This window comes from Notechis scutatus, chromosome 2 (genome assembly GCF_049901735.1).
Source record: "Notechis scutatus isolate UNSWTSFEM ecotype Mainland chromosome 2, rNotScu1.2, whole genome shotgun sequence".
Classification (NCBI taxonomy): domain Eukaryota; kingdom Metazoa; phylum Chordata; class Lepidosauria; order Squamata; family Elapidae; genus Notechis; species Notechis scutatus.
Genome location: NC_142010.1, coordinates 37,162,260 through 37,186,651, shown reverse-complemented (window position 1 = coordinate 37,186,651; position 24,392 = coordinate 37,162,260). Strand labels below are relative to the sequence as shown.

The following is a 24,392-nucleotide window of genomic DNA, read 5'->3' as shown; positions in this document are numbered from 1 at the left end:
TCTGTATTCGAAAGTCCCATAAGATCTTCACTGTCTCATTTTCGACAACTTTTTCCACTTTATGTTCCCATGACTTTTCAGATATAGGTAAGTCATATTTTTTCAATGACCAGTGGATTAATTTAGCAACTCGGTCCCATCTAGCTTTGTAATCAGTTTGCACAATTTTGCAGCACTTACATATTAAGTGTGAAACAACTTTGTCATTGCAAAGTCGGCAGTTTGAATTGTTCAGTGGATTTTTGTATCTTTAGTTTGTAGTGCTTGTTCTTGAGCAGCAAGTATTAAACCCTCTGTTTCTTTCTTGATGGTTCCCATCTTAAGCAGTCCCCATGTCGTTATTACATTTTCCTTCAGATGCTCAGACTGGATTTGGCATTTCTGCCTATCTATCGAGTCCTTAACGAATCTTAATGGATCTTAACGAATGTATCTTTTCTTTATGTATAGAGTATTTACACCAAGACGAATTCCTTGTGTGTCCAATCACACTTGGCCAATAAAGTATTCTATTCTATTCTATTCTATTCTATTCTATTCTATTCTATTCTATTCTATTCTATTCTATTCCATTCCATTCCATTCCATTCCATTCCATTCCATTCTATTCCTTACCAAGGATTTGGGGTAGGTAGATGTTGATGCTTGATGGTGTTACACATATTCTTGCAGGATGGAAGCTGTTCTCAGTAAAGCCGCCTTTTGCAATTGACTAATGGCAAATTTGTCAATGCCAATGGTGTTCAAGTGATGATCCAGTTGTTGCTGTTGTTATTCTCATTATTATTAAATTTATATGCTAGCCATCTCACTGTTCAGAGTGATCCTGAATGGCTTACAAGTACTTAAAATAGCAATAGAAACCAATTATAAATATGAGAACAATTAAAAAGTATTAAATATAGGCTAAAACATATGTTTAAGTGGGAAGGGGGTGCTGCACCAACACCAACCATCTCTAGCTTAAAATGTCTACATCGGGACTCAAGTCTTAAGGCTCTTATGTCTTCCTTTTGATGGATCATATGATTACAAGAGGTTTCAGTGGGTCATGAAAGTATTTTTTTAAAAAGTCATTGAGACATCACTTCATGCTAAGAATCTTTACAAAATCCTTAGGTTCCAACCTATAAACACCTGTTTTGAGATTAAGCTCTACTTTAGTTATGTATAGAACTGAGATACACATAGATCTTTGTATATGTGTAGCTCTATTTTATTTTGCATGCTTCATTAGGCATGTAAATTTATGAAAATATTTTTTGTAAGTAGTAAGCATTTGGTTTACACAAACACGTGATGGAGAATTACATATTCGTTGCACAGACCTGCATCTAAATTCCACTTGAAGTTTATTTAGTTGTGCTTTTAACCATAGAAAAGGCAGATGGAAGTCTGGATTAAGCACTAAAATTAAAAGGCTCTTCTAGTTGTCTACTTTTTATAATATAGGCCACAAGTGGATGTATAAAGGCCACCTCTATTTAGCATCATGAGGTAGCATAATTATACTGGCACAGGAGTGTTTAGCAGTGGTTGATATTGGCAAATCTCCTAAACCTCTGAAACACATTAGAATCTGTAAATTTTTGGTAAACTTGCTGGTGTAACTAGATTTTGTAAATGTCCACATAGCAAGTTTTAATTAATTTTTCCTTCCCCCTTGGGTTTTTTTTTTTTTTTTGAATCATGGATTGTGTCATGCTTGATCTTTGGATTTGTGACAGTGAATGTTCAGAGAGAATATATACTACATATTTTATCTCCAGAATACTTTTCTTCTAGAGAGGATTAATAAAGCTCAGATTGATATTTGAGAATGAAAACAGCCCAAAGACACTGTTGAACTCGGAGGAGCATCACACGATTGCATACTTCTGGAGACTAAGTTTTTCCTTCGCTGGTAATCATGCTATGTTTTTTGAAGAAGGAAATCTAGGCAAAACAATGACTGATTTCTGCTTCTAAAATTAGAACCATGTCACACATAAAAGAATGAAGAAATCTCTAACAACAAAAAAATACTGTTTTATACTCTTTTATTTCATAAAGGAAAAATAAGAATAAAGTTAAATTACCACAGAATTATACATTTCAGATGACAAGAAAATTATTAAATTAGTTTTAATAATTGTCCTGTTATGTGATATTGAAATATTTAATTTTCAGGTAAATTTTAGGGATTTTCTGGAAGTTATACTCCAAGGTACATGTTACAAAACCTTACATTGAGAAGAAAAAATATTCACAGATTAAGTCTCTCATCCTTCAGATTTGATAGACACTAAACAATAAATAAGTAAATGTATGTATAGCTTAGTTGGCATTAAAGAAATATATGCAAGAGATTCAATTTCTGAGGGAAACCAAGAAGTTCTTTAAGGTACTACTTTGATGGTATATTCTTCTCTGTGATTTGCGGATTCAAAGTGTCTTCATGTTCATGACAAGGTTTTCTAACTTCATGTTTCTAATAGTACATCTAATTTTGAACTAGTTTCTGCAACAGATGAAAATATTCACAAGTAAACATATGTCTGTCTGTCTGTCTGTCTGTCTATCTATCTATCTATCTATCTATCTATCTATCTATCTATCTATCTATCTATCTATCTATCTATCTATCTATCTATCTATCTATCTATCTATCTATCTATCTATCTATCTATCTAATCTATCTAATCTATCTATCTATCTATGATAAATGCATCTGCCATAAATCAGAAAGGTGTTGATTATGCATTTTAATAATATGGGTAAGTCAGAAAAGATAACAGGTTTTTTTCCCACCATAGGCAGACATGGCTCTCCTGTTATGGCTTAACAGATTACTGACAATCCTGAGAGGGCAGAAATTTTAAAAATTGCTGCATTTTAACTACCTGAATTGGTTAAAAGCTTTCCAAGTTTGTTAATTTGAAATCTATTTACATGCATGATGCAATTCCATGACGGGGTGTGCACCCAGTCTATCAAGGACTGCTTGCAGAGTAACCTTGAATAACGCAGCTTCGCAGGTACTGACACAGGAAGAGCAAATGTTGACACATTTCTCAATTCCCAGAAAACGTGACTGAAAAGAAGTCTCCAGACTAGAGGCAGTGGCACCGGTGTCTAAACGAAATGTATGTGAGCATTGGCACGCACCCGCCCCCCTACTTTTTGGGGATGTAGTTTCCAAGCGTAATTACACAGTCCGGAGGATCCAGGCGTGGTGGGCATGTCTTCTCTCCAATTTATGTTCCTAAAGAGGAAAATAATAATAATAAAAAGGTGGCCTCCTTTACTAACGCTAACCCGTCGCCCCCCCTCCCCCCGCTTGGCACACGCGGGCGTCAAAGAGGGCAACAGCCACGGCGCGAGCCAGGTGACACGCTTTAACGAGATAAATCCGGAGTAGCCGACGCGGGCGTGACAGGAGGGCGACAGTTTGAAAGCACCTTCGCGCGAGGGGGCGAGCAACTTCAGAGACGCGGAGTGCTCCTCCGCGTCCTCTTCCGACCGACTCCCCACACACTTCCATCCCCTTTTGAGGCGCAGAGACACCAACACAGGGGAGGGCGAAGCGCACGACTCCCCCCCTCCCCTCATCCCACTCCCCGCCCCACTTTGGCCGGGGGACGGATCCGACCCGCACACTGGCCACCCTCTCAGCTCCCAGCGGCAGACGGCTAAACCGAGGCGGGGTCACATGCTGGCCTTGTGGGTGGCCAGGCGCCGCCCAAACGACGACGACGACGACGACGACACGCTCTCCTCGGTTCTCGCACGAAATCGGGGCGACCTCCGTTCGACGCCGAGGGAGCCGTGCCGCCGCCGCCGCGCCTGACGGGCTTGAAGGGGGTGCTCGTGTGTGAGGTGGAAGGAGGGGGTGTTGCACGTTCCCCTTCCCTCGCGCCAGCGGTAGCCCAAGGCCGAGCTGCCCGGATTGGCCGGGGAGGGCCGCGAGCTCCGCCCGCTGTAGCCGTGCTTGCCTGGCTTGGAGAGAGGGAGGGGAAGAAGAGCGGGGCTGCGCTCCCTGCGCTGCCTAGTCTGGAGCGGGAGCCTGGCAGCGGCAGGAGCGGTGGTGGCGGCGGCGGCTGCTGAGGAGCCGCCGGAGCCTGCTGGTCGGAGGAGTCAGCCCCGTTGCCTTCCGCCCCGGGTGCGCGAGGCGAGGAGAGTGGGCCCCGTCTCCACCGATCCATGACCATGGGCGACAAGAAGAGCCCGACCAGGTGAGGAGGAGGAGGAGGAGGGAAAGAAGTCGGGGCGCTTTGGCGAAGCGGGCTTAAAACAGAGAGAGAGAGGGCTTCTCCTAAGATGGAGGGAGTGTGGAAAGGGAATAGAAAGGAGTATGCGCGAGTGCCAGCTAGAGCACCCACCTCCGCTTTATGCTCTGGGGAGGCGCTGCGTGTGGGGACTAGGCCACAGAGTGGTAGTAGTGGTGGTGGTGGTGGTAGTAGTAGTAGTGGTAGAGGAGGGGGCTTTTAAGATGGAGGAAGTGAGTAAGGAAGAGAGCCTTGTTTGTTTGCCTGCCTCCCTCCCAGCCAGGTACGGAAAACTCCTTTTTTCTCAATGGTGTTGGGTGGAGAAGAGGGGAAGCTGAAGTTCCTTGTGTGGTAAGACGTGGGGGGAGGCTGTATTCTGTGGCCAGGGTAGCTCTTAAGATGGAGGGAGTGTGTAAAAGCAAAGCGGAGAGCAAATGTTTGTGTTCCTCTGTGTGTGTGTGTGTGTGTCGGTGCCAGGGCTAATCTGGTGTTAGAGCAGCTATGGCGGCTCCTCACTCTCTTTTCACACACATACATCTCCTCACACTGACTTCTTCCAGACAAAGGGAGATTTAACAAGGTAAAAGAGACAGACAGACAGATAGACAGACAGAGGGGGCGCATGGAGGGACACGCCTACAATCCTTTAAAGTACAATTAAGCTCCCCCTCCCCACCAAAAAAAGAGGGAGGGTTTCAAGCCCTCTCAGATGCCTTTCACCATCCTTTTCCCTTCCCTTCTAGATTCACTGGTACTCTGTGTTGAGTGAAAATCGATTGTCTTGGGATTGAAGATTGAGAGGAAATGTTATCCTTTCCTCTCTTACTCAGGGATATAGTAATGGGGGAAAGCAGAATATGTATCTGGTGAGAGTGAGGCACAGTGTGGTTCAGGTTTATAAATATTTTGCACCTCTTCCTGCTCCCCCTCCCTTTTACCTCTTTCCCATAAAAATGGGATTACTTTTTTAGCCAGAGGAAAAAAAAGAAACAGACAAGCAGAATGTAACATGAAGTAGCCTTGTTTTATTATCTTGTTTCTAACACGTTTTATTTCTTCTTTCCTTGCTTACCCTTCTTCATATATATATATATACTTCTCAAGACCCAAAAGGCAAGCTAAACCTGTAGCTGATGAAGGTTTTTGGGATTGTAGCGTCTGCACTTTTAGAAACAGCGCTGAAGCCTTCAAATGCAGCATATGTGATGTCAGGAAAGGCACTTCTACAAGGTACATTAGTCATATTGAAATATCTCCATTCTTAATTGTAATAAAGTTGACTTGTTGATTTACCATAGTGATAGCAGCATGAAATAACTGGAAAAGAAAGGTGTTTAAACTTGGTATTTTGTGTTGTGACCTTTCAATAAAATTGAATATTTGTAAAGGTATAATATTTGATATTGTTAATAATATGACCTGTTTATACATCAAAAGTTATTGAGTATTTCTTGGGACATTTAGATATAATTGGAAGCTTGGGTTTTTCTGTGACATTTTGGTTTCAGGAATGCTGCTGAATAAAATAAGAGATGCTAAGAGAAAGAAGCATTAACAACTTCAATTTATCAATATATTTGGATGTGAAATTGTATGGTACAGTAAGAAGAGTATAAATATAGAATAGAATAGAATGTTTTATTGGCCAAGTGTGATTGGACACACAAGGAATTTGTCTTTGGTGCATAAGCTCTCAGTGTACATAAAAGCTATAAGTGATAAATCAAAAACATTCAGATTTGTGTATATTTTAAGTATATTGGATGTTCTATGTGAAATACCAGAGCTTAGTAGAAAGCCTGTGTTTTCCAGAATAGTATAAAGTATAAATACTAGATAAAAGATAAAAGTATATATTTTCAGCAGTGCTGAAGAAATTACAATAGATTTATGAGAACTTGGGGCATCCTTTCTCATATTCTGATTGTTATCCAGATTGTTGGAAATTCTTTGAAAAGTCTAAAGCTGTTACTGATATTTCTTTCAGGTAGTTAAGTTTAGAAGTTACCTATTCTGTATACTCACAGGGTTTTTTTATGATGAAAGTATTTGCATATGTTGTTGCAGACTTTTATGTTAATTATTTCTATAGAAATAGTTGTTTATGTGAAGTTTAAACTTTTAGGCAGTAGATTATTTGTGGAGTTAAGTGACTTGGAACAGTTCAGAATGTGTTCACAATATTTGGATATTTATTTAATCAAACAAAATCCTTCTACATGTGTGAAAACTTTGTGACACGAGGTCTTTTTTGATGTCTTCTGAATACATTCCTGTAGATAACGACTTTATCTTTGCAAGTCTTATACTTTTCTAAACAGAACTGATTTAACCTTGTGAGAGTAAGTATTGTAAAGAGACAATACTGTCTGAATCCACCTGTAGCTCGTTTTCAAACCTGTTGATACTCATTTGTTCCTTTATTAAAATATTTTTTAGATTTTACTCTGCATTTATTGGGGACAGACAACCAGATTTTGGATATAGTCTGTTTTTGTATTTGCACTGAGCATGATCAAGATCTCTCTTCCAATCAAGAAAATCACCTTTGTACCACATGTCACAAGTTGTATGGCTCTATCTTTTAGCTTTAGCTGCTATAAAGGAGGCTGGAAAGCTATTACTTCCAAATACAATTATTTTCTTATTCTCTACTCCCACCCTGCTTTGGTATATTGTTTCAGTTGTGATATGATATTATTTGGTTCTTCGTGATAAATTCTTAGCCACCCTCACCTCTTCTGCCTCTTTCACACATTCCTTTCAGGGATGTGGAAGAGCCCACTGAGAAGAACAGGAGTTTTCATAAGTTTGGTCTAGTTGGGTTTGTCTCATGTCAACTAATTCCCCAGTAATTAGGAGTTTGTTTTTTGATACACAGAACAATTGACTAGGGAATGAATATTTTTTTAAAATAAATCTACCATATATAGCTGCTCATCTCACAACAGAGGATTTTGGATGACATACAACAATAAAATAAAACATAATTAAAATATGATTCTTAAAAATCATTCTTAAAAATGCAAACCATCAGATATAGGAAAGATTATAAATGAATAAAAGAGCCATCTAAAAATATCACCAGTCCCCCGGGACCTCCAGCCTGATGACAAAGGCAGGTCTTGAGGGACTAGGGAACATTAGCAGGATGAAGCTAACCTCACTTTGGGCATGGGGGGGGGGGAGAAGATTTCAGAGGCAGACCCTACAACAGAGAGAGCCCACCTCCTGGGACCATCAAATGTAAGTCCCTAGCAGATGGGACACAAAGCATACCCTCTCTGCCAAATCTACCAGCACAGGCAGATGTAATTGTGGAGAATCCGTTCCTCAGGTAACCTAGATGAATATAATTCAGAAAAATACAGTCTATAATAAGATAGTGTTTATTAGGGGCAATATTGAACACCCTTTGGATTAGTTAAATGAATCATTTGTTCAGGTTAGAGAATTCATATGAAATACTTACCCCCTCATGCCAAGACCTATTTCAGTGTGCTTCGCATATAGGACTACTGTCTAAACTTTCTCCATAGTTTTTTTGGAATGTACTGTCTTGTGTTTATTTTATGTTGGTAATCAATTATGATTTGTCTGTGTATTAGATATTTAGTGTTTGAGAGCAATAATTGTAAGCCCTTTCTATAGGGCTGGGCAGATTTTATTATGGAGATTTCATTCCCATGAGCAATTATATTTATGAAGTAAAACAAACTTCAAGCCCTCCCATATTACAGATGACGAAATGTTTCCCTGTGGAATGCAGAAGCTGATCACCACATCTGTATAACTAAATTCCAAGACCTCTATGTGTCTTTATTAGTTTTAAGGTAACATAATTATTTATATTGATACTCATGATGTTTTATATAATTGTAACTATCAGAGTGAAACTGAATATGGCAAACAGTTTAAATAACAGTATACATCTGAACTTTAGATATGAGTTTTTGGTTGTGGCTTGGAATTATGAGTTACTGTATATGACGCAAGTTGTTTTCTAGGGGAATTTTTAATTTTTTTTAATAGACACTTGTTGATTATTACTCAGAATATTTACATCTAATGCAACAGTTGGTTTGCATGTTTTCATACAGAAAAGTTGCCTGTTAAGATAATTTAAAATCTAATTCAGCCTCTTTGTATTAATAGCAATCTTTAACAAATTGAGTGATATTACTGAGAGAGAGGAAATTTAGAATTGTGAAATTGGATTGATGCAGACAGACTTTTCTATCCCCCCCCCCCAGATTATACAGACAAGTTAACGTGACTTTATGTATTTGATTAGTGACCTGTCTTTCTTACAGACACCTCAAATAGTATGCATAGAATTCCCTTCTTGCACCTGTGCCTCCACCCCCCCAACCACTTGTTGATTATGCTGGAATTTTAAAAATCCCTGAAGATTGGATAGTGATATTGTCCATTAATTGAGCTATTTTGAGAAGATGTCTTGTGTAGCATTGGGTAGCATTTAGAGGAAGAGGGGTGTACAAGGATATTTTGTGAATAAGGGGTAGACAAATGGCTTGTACCTAAATCTGAATTAAAGTTAGAGTTACTGTTTGTATCGGGTAGTAGCAGGATATATGAATTAGAGCAGTCTTTCTTACACTGTAATGTTTTGTTGTGTTTTTACACTCCTTTAACAATAAGGAGGAATTAATGCAGGCCACATATTATAAATCAGATCAGTTACGTATTGGTTTACTATAGTTTTATGTAGTTTTGTATGTTTATAGATTTTGAACTGAGTTATGAGAGTTAGCTTTCTGTAATTTTTGATATGTTGATGTGTTGGTATTTATGACTAAAAGTGAAAGCATTGCTTGTTTTTTTAACTTAGGAAATTCTGCAATGTTCTAATAAGATAAAATAAGGATTAAAATAAGGATTTCTATTGATATGGGAAGGGAATATAATCATAAGTTACATCTCTACAAGTTTTTGATCATCTTATGCACTTTAAATATAAAACATTTAAATACTTCCATTCAAATATGTAAACATGTTATTAATCTAAAATCAAAGATAAATTTTACATTTTCATTGTATTTTTAAAATATACAGTACAACAGCAGTGATATATTAAAATGTTAGTGTTTGTCTTTATGAGAATAATTGTGAATGGAATTTGTAATCTATACTAAGTGATGCAGTCATAAAGCACAATGTCACATGACTGCATTGCTTAGTGATGGCAATCCCAGACTCCCTGTTGTTGTTATTAAGCAAATTCTGTCGGTTATTACTTGAGGACCCACCCCAGTATAAGCCATTTTGAGCTTTGTTCCCTCCTAGTTCTAAGCCTTGATAAGTAAGGGGCTTCCTCCTCTTCAGTTCACCCATCTGCCTATCAACTCCCAATCTCTGTCTTTGGCCATCCTCTATTCTGCCTTGAACCGCAGCAAAGCCGCACGCACTCCTGGAAGCCTCAGCTACCCTAGCCCATCCCAGCCGTATGGCACAAAGCCCTAGCTGCCCCAACAGTCCAGTGTAAAGCAGTATCCTGGGAAGCTTCAACAGTACAGTACAAAACTGCTGCAACCTGGGAAGCCTCCACAGCATGGTGCAAATTTGCAACACTCTGGGATGCCCCAATAGCAAATACCCTGGGAAGCCCTAGCCCAGTACTAACTGCAGTTGCCCTTGCCACCCTGAACACCAAGGTCTCTGCTGCCTTGGGCTTCACTGCCCCAACTGACCTTTGATATCTTCTTACTTCTGCAACATTACTTCTGCAACCTGATGAGGCATGCCTTCCCTGGCCCTCCACAAGGGCCATCTTCTCCAGGTCTTGCAAAAAACAATCATGCTCAACCTTAAGAAAGCCTCATATGAAGAGGTCCCTTTTTCATGTCCCTTCTAGCCAGGTTCCTTCTTTCATGCTAGCAACATGGGTCCTTTTGTGTACCTGCCTTTTTTAGGGAAGGTGCATGAAAGAAAAACCCTTACCTGTGCCAGTGCCAAAGAAAGATTCTTCTAGCCAGGCCCTTCTTTCACACTGGCAGCTAGGGCCTTCTTTTGTGCACCTGCTTTCCAAAACCTCATGAGAAAGGTACATGCAATTTAAATAAGGCACTTGCAATTTAGAAAAGGGCTGGGCACAGTCTTGGGAAGAAGACCTGGGAAACCAGCAGTTGCTTCACAAAGAGGGAGGCCAGGCATGTCTTGTCAGCAGTGCCAGGAAGAAAATGGTAAAGGACAGCTGAGAGCAGCAAGGCCTGCAAGGGCCACAGAGCCCATGAATGCAGATCATGCGGGCTTCCAAGATCAGCAAGCACAGGGCAGCCAATGGATCATATATGTGGGAAAAGATAGGCAAATGGGAAGAGTTGAAGTACCCCGCCCCAAATTTTCACCCCATGATCGTGGGGGCTTCAGGGATCTATTCCAAATCCCTCTTCAGAGCCACCATAACCTCAAATTGTCATTGAATGAATGGTCGTAATTGAGGATTATCTGTTAACAAGTGGAAAAAGGAAAGCACCCTTGTTTCATAACTGTTTTAAGTAATATTGCAGTAGAAGTTACTCCATTACATTGTAGTATAAGTAGTGTATTAGGTTTCACAATCAAGAATATAAAGAAAATTAGAGCAAGTTAAAAATTGAAAAAGGTAATGGAAACACAAGAGTTGAAAAGCATTGGAGACATTATGGTTTACTATTTTAGACTTTCACCTTGTTTTTTGAAGCTTGAAAATACAGTATTGTAAAAATACTTGAAATTTCTGAAGTTTTAGAAGTTAGCATGTGTATAATATAAGTTAAGAACTATATTGGATTTTCAAACTTCCAACAACAATTTTTAAAAATATTATATAATACTGAATGATCTAGTTCATGTGTTTGTGAGATAGCAAAGAATGTGGTATGTGCAAGGAACAGCTCTTACTTAGTTTTGACTTTTAGATATAACTTGTTAATATTGTTTGGCACTTGAGTAGATAATAGTAACATTTTTATTATGAAAACTTGTGTTTTGTTTATCTCTTTTAACAGTTTGTATGTTTCAGTGTTCTTAACTAATTTCAACTATGTCTAGAGAGATAAGAGTACTTGGGGGATGTGGAGAGTTGACTAACAATAAGTGACCAAGCTGGGACAAATAGGGAGGGGGGGGAAACAAACTTGTTATACATTTCCCCCATCACTTCCTATCATAGTTTCTGGATTCCCCTTCCATCTGGTGAACCATATTGTACTGCTAGACATTTCTCCTTGCAAACTAACATTGAATTAACAATATTTAAGTTAGCTGGATTTAGTTATTGTTTGCAAATAATATTTTTCTATCATGCTGCTACAACTAGGAAATGTTTTTTCTTTGTACTTACATATTTGTTTATACACATACAAAATTTAATAGCAGTTTGTTTTGAATAAATTGTTTTAATGCAGTATTTTTATACTTGTATTATGCTTTGAAAATGTAACCTTGAGCATAAGCAGTATAACACAGTGAGGGAATTAAGATCGTTATTAGCACTGATTGTAGCATACCTGGAGATATGTGTGTAAAGTGTATATTTTTAATTGGCTGTTGCATAGTATTTTGACAAGTCCCATATGCTGGTTTCAAAGTACAAGATAAAATTAATAATCCTGCTGATTTATATAGTTTCATCATTATATAGTATAAGAAACAATGGCGACACTTCTCTAGAACCTTAGAGGACAAATTCATTAATTGAGATCAGGCTAGGAAAAAAAGGAGACAATGAATGGCTATTTGTTCATCGCATATCTCCTTCTTGTTCTCTGAATCTTGAAGGCAGAATGCTTCCCAGCAGATGCTTTAGCTTCAGGAGTTAAGAAACTATCCACCTGAAGCCATTCAGCTAATCTCCACTGATAACTCAGAAAGCAGCAGCTGATGGCATTGTTCAAAATTGAAACATCAATTCAGTATGTGTCCCAGGATTGTTGTATAATTATCTTCAATTTATTATAGAGGAGAACAATTTATTTTAAGGCAAGTATATTTTACAGGTGAGGGATAAATTAAGTAGTGTTATTTATAGGTTAAAAAAATAAAAGTTTGAGAAAGATGGGAGAAATAATTTAATAGTATATAAATATAAGCTTTTCCATATTGGTATTATTGTTTTTTTATTGTGGTCTTTAATTTGTCATAGAAAAACCAGTAGTCCTTGACCCCCAAAGAAACTTTCATGCTCTTTATTTAAGTGGACTTATTACTTTTAGATTTAGTTATAGATAACTAATCTATATTTAGTATAGCAATCATGAAAATAAATTTTCAGTGGAATTAAAATTAGCATAATGGAGAAGCCTGTGAATTAAAATTTTGCATTTTTAAAGAAGTAAACTTTAGTCAAGAATTCATCAGGCACAAAGGATTATACAAGTCAAGTTGCAGTTCGAAAGATTTATTGCTTAAGTCTATGCACAAGAATCTAGTCAAGTAAAGTTCAATACTAAATTGGCTCTAAGTAAGGGTCAATGGAATTCAAGAGGTTGAACTTGGACCATTTATAGTAACACAACAATTCTAAGCTGATGGTGTGCTTAATTCCTCCCCCAGCTCCAACTGCTCTTCTACAAATTAAGACTATTTATGTTGCATTCTTTGTAGATTTAATTTTTTTATTTTTTAAAAAACAAGCTAAAGTATAAGCATGTTTTCTTCATGTTTCTTTCACATGAGAGCATGTTTCCACAACCTAAATAAAACAAAAATCTTCCATCTCCTGGATGCTATCCCTATGTCTTAATCATAAAGTGCTTTTTATATAAGAAATATTTTTCCTAACTATTTATCATGATTTGTTATGGGAACATTTTTGAAGAGGAAGAAAACATACTATTTTTTCAGATTTTTATAACATCTAAAAGTGTTGCACAACCTACCCAACACTCTTAATAGTATAAAGCAGGGGTGTCAAACTCAAATTCATCGGGGGCCGCATCAGCAGTTTGGTCCCCATCAAAGGGCCGGTTGTATCTGTAGGTCTATGTGTCCACTCTTTATTATCATAAATTAATGTCACTGCATTCAATTATTACTGTTTTTTGTAATAATGTAAGTAATAACTAGCTCTGAAAGCAGAAACATAGTCAGAATAATGACAAGTAGATATTCAAATGTACAATTATTGTACAATGTATTGAAAAATGTTTTTTAGTAACAAACATTAATTTTTTTTTAAACATACAAATATTGCCAAACACTGTTTATTAAACATATGGAAAACACAAGGCATTACCTTTTTTTTAACTTTTATAGTGCCCAGCCATGTGCCCCCTTTTAAAGTGCCCAGCCATGTGCCCCCTTTTAAAGTGCCCAGCCATCTGCCCCCTTTTATAGTGCCCAGCCATCTGCCCCCTTTTATAGTGCCCAGCCATCTGCCCCCTCCATTTACTTTACTTACCTTTTACTTCTTTCTTTCTTTTACTTCTTTCTTCTTGCTCCTCTCCGCGGCGTCCGCGCGCTCCTCTGATCCCTGGAGATGTCGGGCGGACGTCACGTGATGACGTCACGTCCGACACCCAGGGAGCAGTGGGGCAGGAAGAAGTCGGGCCAGGTCCCGGAAGGTAAGTAAATTTTTTTTTTTTTTAACTTGAGCCATTTTTAAAATGAATTTACTCCGTGCAGGCACGGAGTAAATTCATTGAAAAAAAAAAGGAGGCTGCAAGGCTGGCGGCGGCACCGCGGGCCATCAGACGAGGTCTGGCGGGCCGGATTTGGCCCGCGGGCCTTGTGTTTGACACCCCTGGTATAAAGTGTTGGTTTTGAAAATGTCCCCTTCAGATAATGATTCAAGTATTTCAAAATGTTCCTAGAAGTTGTTCTCTTCTATGCTTATATTTACTCTGAATTTATGCATAGGTAAATAACTATTACACCATTGCTTTTTGGAATAAGCAGTATAATATACAATTGAGAAGAGGAGTGAGAACTAATGAGAAAAAGCAAATTAAAGACAGAAAATAACAGAAAAGGGAATAAAGTTACATTGAGTTTATATCTCCCAATATCTTTGCATCCTTGCTTCCACCATATCTGTTCATACCCCTCCCTCCTCCCTCCCTCTCTCTCTCTCTCTGTCTCTCTCTCTGTGTGTGTGTGTGTGTGTGTGTGTGTGATTCCATTCAACCATACCCTTTTCAATCTTCCCCTTTTTTCTCAGCTCCCCCTTTCCCCCCATGTTTTTGATATATAACTATCGTTTATCTATATGTTACTATATCTTTGGAGATTCTAAATAGAATTTCAAGTGATTTTTTTTATAGGAAGAAGAAACCAGCCATGTGACTTGAAAGCAGTAGTCTTAGACTACGTCATTTGATTGGAAAACTATTTGTTTTTATTTAGGCTTAGTTGTTGTATGTCGTTTTCTTTATAAAAAGAAAAAAACCAGCCAGCCAAACCAGCCTGAAAGCAATAGTCTTAATCTGGGTCATTTGATTGGAAAACTATTTGTTTTTATTTAAGCTTAGTTGTTGTAGGTCTTTTTTTCCCCGCTTACAATTGATGAACTTCAACAATCTACTTCATGAGCTTATATAGTCGTTCTATATGTCATTGGGTCTCTTGAAAAATATAGGAAAAGTATATATTTCTTCCAAACTAGGATTTTTTTTATTTATGGTAGAATGTCATAGGTTAGGTATGCAGGCTCCACTCACCTACACTAGATAACAGTTTTGCAATATACAACAAATAAAAGCCATTCCAATTTTAAAAGAAGGCATATTTTAGAAAACAATTGGCCTGAATTTTTCTGAATAAAAAAAAAAAGTATAAATTTAATGTTTACCAGAATAGCTGAGAAAAAAATGGATGTGGCTGGGAGATATAGAAACTTGATTATATGATTGTGTGCTTGCTATATTATCTCAAACTTACTTAGGAAATACATTCATATATAATATGTGATATTTCAAAGTAAGTTTTTTAGAATAAAAAGAAAATTCTGATATGAATCAACAAAGTCTCCCTAGAAAGTTGTCCAGAAAACATTCTTTTGAATATTAGAAAACAGTTCATTAGTGCAAATACTTTTCTTATATAAAGCATCCAGAGTTGTCTGGAGTTGAACATTCTTTAAATACAAATAAACCAATAAAGATGGGGAAAGGCAAAGACTCTCCAGCCATGGCCTTCACTTGCCTATCAGGCAATAGCCATAAGTCCAGGAAAATATTTGTTAATTTGTTTGCTAGCTACCCCTTCAAGAACCAATGAGACCTCAGTGTACAAATAAAAACTTGATCTTGCTTGGGTTCAGTTTCAGCCTGTTTCTTCGCAACTAGACCCTAATAGTCTCCACACCTGGAACAAGGTTTTGAACTGTATCTCTTGTATCCTGGGTCATAAGAGTATTTTGATGATGCTGTACTCTGAATCTACAGATGTCCTCTCCCAGAGGCTATATGGAGATGTTTTAACATAGAGCAAAGAGAATTGAACTATAGAGAAACATATTGGAGGTCATTGAACTATCTTTTCTGTCCTATAATTATTTTCTGGAACCACCAACTTGAAGGAGTGAAACCTCTGAAGCACAGTGCCCCAATCCCCTACCTCTGTAAGTGTCATGAAGAGTTCCATGTTTGATAATAACAAAGGCTACCAAGGGTTCTGAAAAGAACAAAAGGGACATATATCTCCCCTCCAAGTTTTGACAAACACAATCTATTATCATGATGCTGCATCTCTTTAATGCACAAACCTGAACCCTGATTAAAAAGTATTCGGATAACCTCTAGGATACTTTTTAGTTGTCTTCCATCATCAGTACAAGTATCCTTGACTTACAATCATTCATTTAACAATGGTTTGAATGAAAGGGATGCACACACATCGACTAATTGCCAAGTGCCCCTCAAGGTTGCAGGGTGCTCCTACCAGCTGAGGGGACTCCTCCCTGTGGGTTGACTGATATAGTTCCCTGCCAAAGGATTTTAGTTCTGTTCCTGTTTGCATGGAACTGAGATCCTTCATGCCTAATTGCACAGAACTGTAATCCTTTGGCAGGGAGCACTTTCAGCCAGCCTTCAGAGATCAGAGGGATTCCCCCTTGGATTTTGTCAGGAAGAATTTTCAGTTTCTGAGGAGAAAAGTGCTATTGTGTGGCCTGTGCCAGGCCTCCCAGGGTTTTCCCTACCCCACTAAGGCACCCCATACTTTTTACCTGGGATTTCATCTGCTTAACAACCTGTGAGATCATTTACCAACCACAACTGGGAGTTTCAAGATTGCAATCACATGATGTCTTGCCCAATGACTGTGATTGCCCAATGACTGTCTCAACTGTGATTGTAAGTCAAGGACTATTTGTATTCCTTAAAAGGGGAAAGTTGTTCACAGGGTAATATTTGTCTAACACAGCAGGGTCCAGGAATGTCTTTTAAGGAGCAGACATAATACAACCTCTTTCAGAGCATTACCCCCACCCACAATAACACATTGATTATTTTCTCAGTCCTGCTGACTGCATCACACACAGTTTCCCACAAGTGAGAGGAGCATAGATATTGTTCGCAAGTGCTGGAAGACATAGTAGCAAGCACCCTATTGCTTCATGAGTCTGCTGGTCAAAAGGAACTGCATATGACATGACAAAACATTGTCCCAATTTCTATCAAGAGATCTACCATGAAGAGTCGGACACTGATGAATCTCAGTGACTTTTTCATCAAAGCTCTCTGCAAAATGGTTGGAGCTACCAGGGAGGAAATCTACCAATAACTCTGCCTCATTCTAAACAAGTTAACCAACAGCTTTTTGGTGCAATAAGGGGAAAAATGTAAGAGCATTTCACTTTTCCTACTGCCATGATGTAGGCTAAAATTTAAGTTTATATATGTGCTAGTGCATGCTTGCTTCAAGTCTTTCTCTAGCAGAGATCCAGGCATCACTTTTGCCACCTCCCAAAAGTTCTCAGTGAATGAAGGATTAAACTGGGATTGAGGAACAGAGAAAGCCAGGAAGTAGGACAATAAGCTGATTTGGAAAAAAAATGACTTATTGTATATTCCAAGGGATTTAAATACTTAAAATATTTAGGACACATACATTATTAGGTCTGAGCTATGCTTTTCTCTGAGTAATAGATTCTCAGCTTGTTGGTGCTGGTTTGAGCATTGACATCGGGCAGCATCACATTAATAACAGGAAGGGCCTTTTATTAGCTTTGAAAAGTCAGATGGTCCTCGTTTTCTGGAGGCAGAGAGTTAGCGTTTGTAAAGTTTCTACTTGCAATCCTAAGGATAGACTACTGCAATTATTATTCATGTGGTAGCTCTGGAAAACAAATTGGTAATAGAAACTAACTGAATAGCCTTTGTTGTAACAATTGCACTGGTTACTGGCCACTTTCTGAGTTTTATTCAGTGTGAATATATAGCATATATACAAGCTTTTTTGGTTATTAATTTGACAGTGTTGTCCATTCAGTCATGTCCGACTTGGTGATTCTATGGGTTCAGGTTTTTCTACGTCTTCTGATCTTGCACTACTTCTTTGAGTTGTTCTGTGCTCTGGCTAGTGTCAGCTTTGATGATGTCCAGCCATTGTATTCTTTGGCAGCCTGGTTTCCTTTTATCACTAACTCTTCCAAACACAATTGTTTTCTCCAGTGAATTCCCCTGCATGATATGGCCAAAGTAAGTGAGACTCAGTTTCATGATTTTGCCTTCTAGTGACATGTCTGATGCTATGCACTCCAGAACTTGCTTGTTAGTCACTTTCACATCCAAGGAATACGCAGGAATCTTCTCCAGCACCACAGATCAAATGAATTGGTTTTTTTTCCTGTCTTGCTTTTTTAAGATCCAACGTTCACAACCATAGGTAGCTATGGGGAGCACTAAGACTGGACTAACCTACATTTGGTTGCCAGGCTGATGTCCTTGCTTTTTCATATTTGGTTCATGTTTATCATTACTGTTTGACCCAGTGCAATCTGACATTTTATTTCTGAGCTGCATTCACTGGTTTGAGTGATCTGCAATCCTAGGAAAGTCATTTCCCCACCCCCCACTCCCATTCTATCTCTTCCCTGTCAACTTTTATTTTGATGTTTCCATTCCTTGCCATGGTCATGAGTTTAGTTTTAATGTCCACAGAGAGATCAAAATTCTTTCTTCCTTGATTTTCTAGGTCTTCCTTGGTTTCTGAGAGGAGAGTTATTGATTTATGTCCTTTCTTTTATTCAGGAGTTCAAAGTAGCATCTATAGTTCTCTCTTCTCCTATTTTTTCTCTCACATAAACTGATGAGATAGTTTGAGTTGAGAAAGAAACATTGTCCACAGAGTCACGTAGTGTTGAAGGTAGACTAGAACTTTTCTGCTATTAATCAGTGCTTTACTACAGGGGTTTCTAACTTCTGGTCCGTGCAGTTGGGCTGTGCAAACAAGCAAAGCCCTATCCGCGGGATGCAGGCAGCACATGAGATCATGCCTCCTGCAGTCCATAGAAAAACCTCTCTCCATGGAACCAGTCCCTGGTGGCCAAAAGATTGGGGGCCACTACTTTACTATATAAGAACTTTGTCTATTTTATTTATAAACTTAGCATTTTGTTGGGAAGAAAACCAATTCTGTTTTTTCTGTCAATTCTGTTTTTTCTAGATCTAGAGCAGTTTACCATTGGAGTTGAAGCTGCATACCTCAAATAATAGTTTAAGGAAAGTTAAACTGTTATTCTTAGTCAAGCTATTTAGACATTTTTAAAAATTGTTTGGAATCTCTTAATTGGGCTTTAATAGCTTGTTACTTGTATAAATATTTGTAAGTCATTCAGGGTGTTAAAAGGTAGATGTCATGTATAATTTTAAATGAATAAATGGCACAGCAAGAAAGCTTCAGGCTAGACGTGATCATGTTCCATATCTTAAAAGTCACTTTCCTGAATAGGTAAATACAAGATTTGGTGTGCCCAAAGCAATTTTTAACATAATTGTGTTCTGAGGCTATCATGCTTGATGATTTTATTAAAAGAATCTATTGCTTATTTGAAGGGCATATATATGATATGTCACAGTGCTTAATTTAACATGTAGCATTTATGTAAACAGATTAATGTCTCTTGAATGTTGTGTAAATAGGGAACCCAATACTGATGGACAATACTGATTGTCCTCAGGCCTTATTTGGAAATATGTTTTGATGTAGTGAGATTTTAATTTTCATTGCTATGTGTTTAGAATAGGGATTTGACTTTTTACCACCACGCTGCTTCGAGATTCCAGCACTGGGATATGACCTCACCCTCTGATGTCATTGAGCTGAGTCTGCCACTATAAAAAGCCAACCTCTGCTGAGAGCCCCAGTTTTCTGACTCAGCTCTTTGACATTAGAGCTGGTGTCTCTGGATTTCTCTAGGCTAGCTAGAGCAGTCTGTACTGTAGCTTAAAAAGCAGGAATACAGCAAATACAACAAATACAAATACAACCAGGGCAGCTCCCGGGGCTCTGGTAGAGCTGCGCCTGCAGGGAGAGCGGGGATCCGCTCTCCTTCACGATCAGTGTCGGATCAAGGTGCTGACAACAGCAACTGTGAGTGTGGCCTGGGAGAGCGGCGAAGAGCCTCCCACGCCATTCCCTTATTAAGTGCAGCTTGTTAGCAGCTAATTGTCCGGGAGACTTCTCTTGTGAGTCTTCCACGGCGCGCATCTTACAGAGCCCAAATTTACAAGCCACAGAGCTGAAAAAGAGCAGCAGCATAATCTGCTGGCTTCCCTCAAGGCCCCTCAGCTGCACTAGGCCACAGTTGCAGTCACGCCTATCAGCTGATGTTTCGGGGCTTTACACAGAACCTCTCTAAGTGCCAGAGGCAGCATTTATTTAAATTTCACCATTAGCTGCAAGCATCCAGGCAGGATCTCCTAGACCCAGGGAACAAAGGTGCCTGGGCTGTAGCCCATCTTCAATCACTACCTCAGACCTCATGGCTGGTGGCCATTTTGGGGATCGTGTTCTTTTGGGCGCCATTTTAATTGGCCTCAAAGCAGTAGTCCAAGCCAATTGTCCCAGAACTGAGGGGACAAACTAGCGAGGAGCTGACAGCATCTCTGGTGTCTCCCCCTACTAAGATGGAGAGTGACTGGGCCCAGCCAGGAACATCGCAGAGGGATGACACACAGTATCACAAAGGCCTTTCAAGAGAAGGAGGCAAAGAGTCCTTTCAGCCAACAGAGATGCAGCAGCAAAGATTAGGCCTAAAGCCTTGGCCCCCTAAAAGACTTCTAAGTCAGAACTGAGAGCTGAAAGGAGGAGGCATGCTGCATTAGAAAAGCAGTTTGCCAAGAACTTCCAACACCTAAAAGGTACAGGGCCTTTCTCAATCAGGGGAGTTACAGGTCTACCTAGTTCAGGCCCCCAGAGCAGGAGGGTCAGAAGGTAGTTTAGCAAGCCACCTTCAGGCTTGGTTCCCTCATTGTTCCCCAAGTCTGGGCCTTGCTTCATGCCAGCTAATTGAGATACTGGGATTTACAATCCTCAGGGATTTTTGCCCCAAGGGGGTCATAGGCCTAGGGCAGAGGCCTCTTTTATCCCCACTGTGGCTGGGCTTCGCCCAATGGTCCCCCCCAGACAATAGGCCCAGGATATCCAATCCATGGTCTCTGTGGCAGTTAGGCAGGGCATTGCTGAGGGGTTCCAGCAGCTCCTCTGTCCGGCGGGTGGGGCCTCTAGCATTCTATCCTCTTTATATCAGGGAAACCCCCCTACACAGAGGGAGAGCTCCAAGCCCCAGGATTTTATGTACTCTTCCACTCTCCCTGGCTGGGGAGAGCATGAAGACAGAGGGTCCTTATATCCCTTAGAGCATAGCAGATCCTCTATGTCGGAGGAGGAGGGGGAGCTCAGGGACTCCTATCTGTCAGACAAAGAAGAGGCTAGGCCGGAGCAGCCCAGCAGCTGTCTTCAAACCCTCTTTATTCAGGCCCCTACTACACAAGGCTTTATTTACTGCGCAACTAAGTCCTGAGGAGGTGGCACCGGAGCTGCAGGTGGACCTTATGGCCCAGGGGGACTCTTTATTTTCTAAACCGGTGATCCAAAATGAGGTGCTCCCTTCTCCATTATTATTCTTGGACTTGGTGAGGGATCAGTGTGCTACTCCTCTGTCTGGGCCTCACCCCTCAACCCAAGACGAGATATTTTAATGTGGGACCCTCCCTAACGCCCTAGCAGTGCCAACAGTAGATGCTGTGGTGATAGCTACCGTTTCATCCTATGGAACCCCTACAGAACCGGAGGATGTCTTAAGGCCTGATAACAAAAGATCAGAACAAACTCTGAAACACACACATCAGGCAGCAGTTTAAGTGGTGAGGGCCTCTACCACGGCCTCGTTCTTTATGAGGTCAGCAATACATTGGTTATACCAACTCCTAGACCGGCTACCAAACAACGATTCCAGGTCCCACCAAGACCTAAACAAAAGAATTGCTGCAGCAGAGTTCATGGTCGATCCTACACCAAGTTCTGCCAGATTCGCATCTAAGGCTTCCTCTGTGTCTGCGAGGCGCCTTCTCCGGATGCACAACTGGCAGACCAACTCTCAGCGCAAGTGGAAACTGGCGGCTGCTCCATGCTCTGGAGAGAACCTCTTTGGAACGGCCTTGTGGAGACCAGAGATAAAAGAAATGTCGTTTACCAATAAAAGATTGGAATTCTGGCAGACGCCATACTCCAGGCCTCCCACCTTCCGTCCTGAAGCCAGCCCTCGGTTCCCTTGGGGCCAGAGACCGTTCTCTCTGTGACAGGAACAACACCCTGACCACGCAGCCAGGCAACAATAGTTCTCTGGTAAGTGGCCCTTTCAAGGGGGAGGAGGTTGTTCATTCCAACGCTCTAAGTAACTGCATCTCCTCCCTTCCCATTGGAGGTCGTCTGACCTTTTTTGCTTCAAGATGGGAGGAGTCAATGACAGACGCCTGGGTTCTCAGGACTGTATCATCCGGCCGTCGCCTCGAATTTCTCTCCCCTCCAACATTTTTTGTTTGCTGTCCAATTTCTTGGGACAGGTCCAAACGGGCTCTTAGGAATTGGCCATCCAACATCTGGTGTACATCAGAGCCATAGAGATGATTTCTGTGGATCAACGGAGGTTGGGTTTTTACTCCCGCCTCTTTGTAATCCCAATGGTTTTGTGAGGGTTGAGAGCAATGCTCAATCTCAAGTTCCTGCACAGATTCATTCCTTACAGGTGCTTCAAGATGCAGACATTACACTCTATTCTACAGAATGTCCGGGAGGCGATCTCTTCTCATTCATAGACCTCACGGAGGCTTACCTCCATATTCCTATCTGGTCCCCTCATTGCCAGTTCCTCCGCTTCTGTTATAACAGTAAGCACTATCAATACCAGGCCCTTCTGTTTGGCCTTTCATTGCCCCCTAGGGTCTTTACTAAGGTATTGGCAGTGTACTTTCAAGCCCTGCCTGTGAGGGTCCAAAGCTACCTGAACAACATTCTGATCCAGTCTACCTCCGTCCAGGCAGCCAACCACGACCTTCGGACCATGGTGCAACTCTTGCAGGAGCATGGATTCTCCATAAACCTTGTCAAGAGCCATATTCTACCAACAACCCGCCTGCTACATCTTGGGGTGATCATCGACATGACTCGCTGCGAGCTCTTCCTTTCCCCGGAGCGACAGGAGAGCCTCAACGAGTTGATCAACCAAATGTATGATGTGAGTGAAGAGTTTCTTATATTTTTCTTAGATTTTAAAAAGCCTATGTATTAATAGTAAGATCATTTGACATATTGGGAAGTTCAAAGAAAATTCTATAAAGTGTTACGCTTTTGTTTCTTTTGTTGTTTTGTCTGGACTTGTGTAGTTTTTCTTTCATATTATGTATTCTTTTAAAATTATAAACTGCTCTAAGTCTTTTTGAAATCAAGCAACCTCAAAAATTAATAAATAAATAAGAATTATCTCGGGCCCCTTTGCAGCTCTGGAAAAACTGCAGTTCCACCTGAGTCACAAGTGTTCAAGTGCTAGCTGAACTAAATTCTGACTTGTATTTGTTCTATCCATGATAGAACAAATTTGTTCTATCTATTATTCTGGGAATAATTTCTTTGTCTCAATCAAGTCAGTAGCCAAATTCTTTTAATCCCTATATTTCAGTGCTCTTCCTTTCTGATCCCCTGGAATATCCTCAACAGGAATTAAACTGATGACAAAGAATGGGGAAATAGTCAAAAAGAATAAGAGTATGAATGTAGGAGAGATAAAATTAAGGTTTTTCTAAAATGTAATTCTATTCATATGTATTAGCATCTAAACATGTTTGTAAATGCTTCTTTTTAAAATATTCCAGTAGATTAAGATACGGTAGTCCTGTGAATTACTTATTCAAACTAGGGATGTAAAGAATATTCCATTTTTGAGAGAGAACTTCATGGAAAACTGAAATATTTCATTCTTCCTCTGTCTCTTCCTAATATACTGATAGCTGTTCCAGATATGGTTTGATGCTTATCTAAAAATTAATCTTCAAGAAATGTTAAGAGATTTGTGATGTTCTAGGTAGTTTATGCTACAAGAATTCTTCAAGATATGAATTTGTCAATTCATTTAAATTATGAAAGTTGAATTTGTTCTGGAATCTATACTGATTAACAACAGTTAAAGAGGGAGGTGCTACTAATATGTGCTTGGAGGCATTAAAAACTGAGTTTTGTCTTCTGGCTTGGGGTCCTGTCAGTAAAGGATCAGCCTGTTTCATGGTTGATTTGTATGTGAGACATTATGAATATTCTCAGATGTTCTGTGCTAATAGATACTGGGGTTTTTTTCCCTTGTTTTATCCTAACTTTATTTTTAATTGTTTGCAGCCTAAAGTCATGTATATAACATGACTGGCTCTATAAATTTACTAAATAAATAAATAAATAAATTCATGCTGCACACCAGGGGTGTAAAAGTCACGACGAAAAGTCATCACATGACATATCGCAACATTTCCCTCCTTCGCTAAATCGGGAGTGGATGTGGCCAGCATGTGACGCATCCGGCCCATGGACCCACAAGTTTGACATCCCTGCTCTATTGTGTTGAAATTGTGTTGCTAGTCCATATTTTCATAAACTTAATAAACACTTTCCAAACCTAGGCATTTGCTTTCTATCAATGTATGATTTAATTAT

General features: G+C 39.7%; 1 protein-coding gene and 1 long non-coding RNA gene across 3 annotated transcripts in view; one reads left to right on the top strand and one right to left on the bottom strand.

Annotated features, from left to right (window-relative positions):
• Window positions 1-2,022: 2,022 nt before the first annotated feature.
• On the bottom strand, window positions 2,023-3,843 carry LOC113419598 (uncharacterized). 2 transcript variants are annotated; one of them, XR_015747479.1, is made up of 3 exons: window positions 3,700-3,843; window positions 2,932-3,244; window positions 2,023-2,500 (listed from the first exon to the last, which is right to left on the bottom strand). It is a non-coding gene; the product is annotated as an uncharacterized LOC113419598 (long non-coding RNA). The 2 variants fall into 2 exon arrangements; XR_015747481.1 differs by having other exon boundaries at window positions 3,148-3,244.
• Window positions 3,722-24,392, top strand: part of RYBP (RING1 and YY1 binding protein) — a 63,409-nt gene continuing 42,738 nt past the window's right edge. The window contains exons 1-2 of the mRNA XM_026679071.2: window positions 3,722-4,214; window positions 5,352-5,477. Of these exons, the coding sequence (XP_026534856.1) occupies window positions 4,183-4,214; window positions 5,352-5,477 (158 nt within the window). The 5' untranslated portion in view covers window positions 3,722-4,182. The remainder of the gene's footprint in view (window positions 4,215-5,351; window positions 5,478-24,392) is intronic.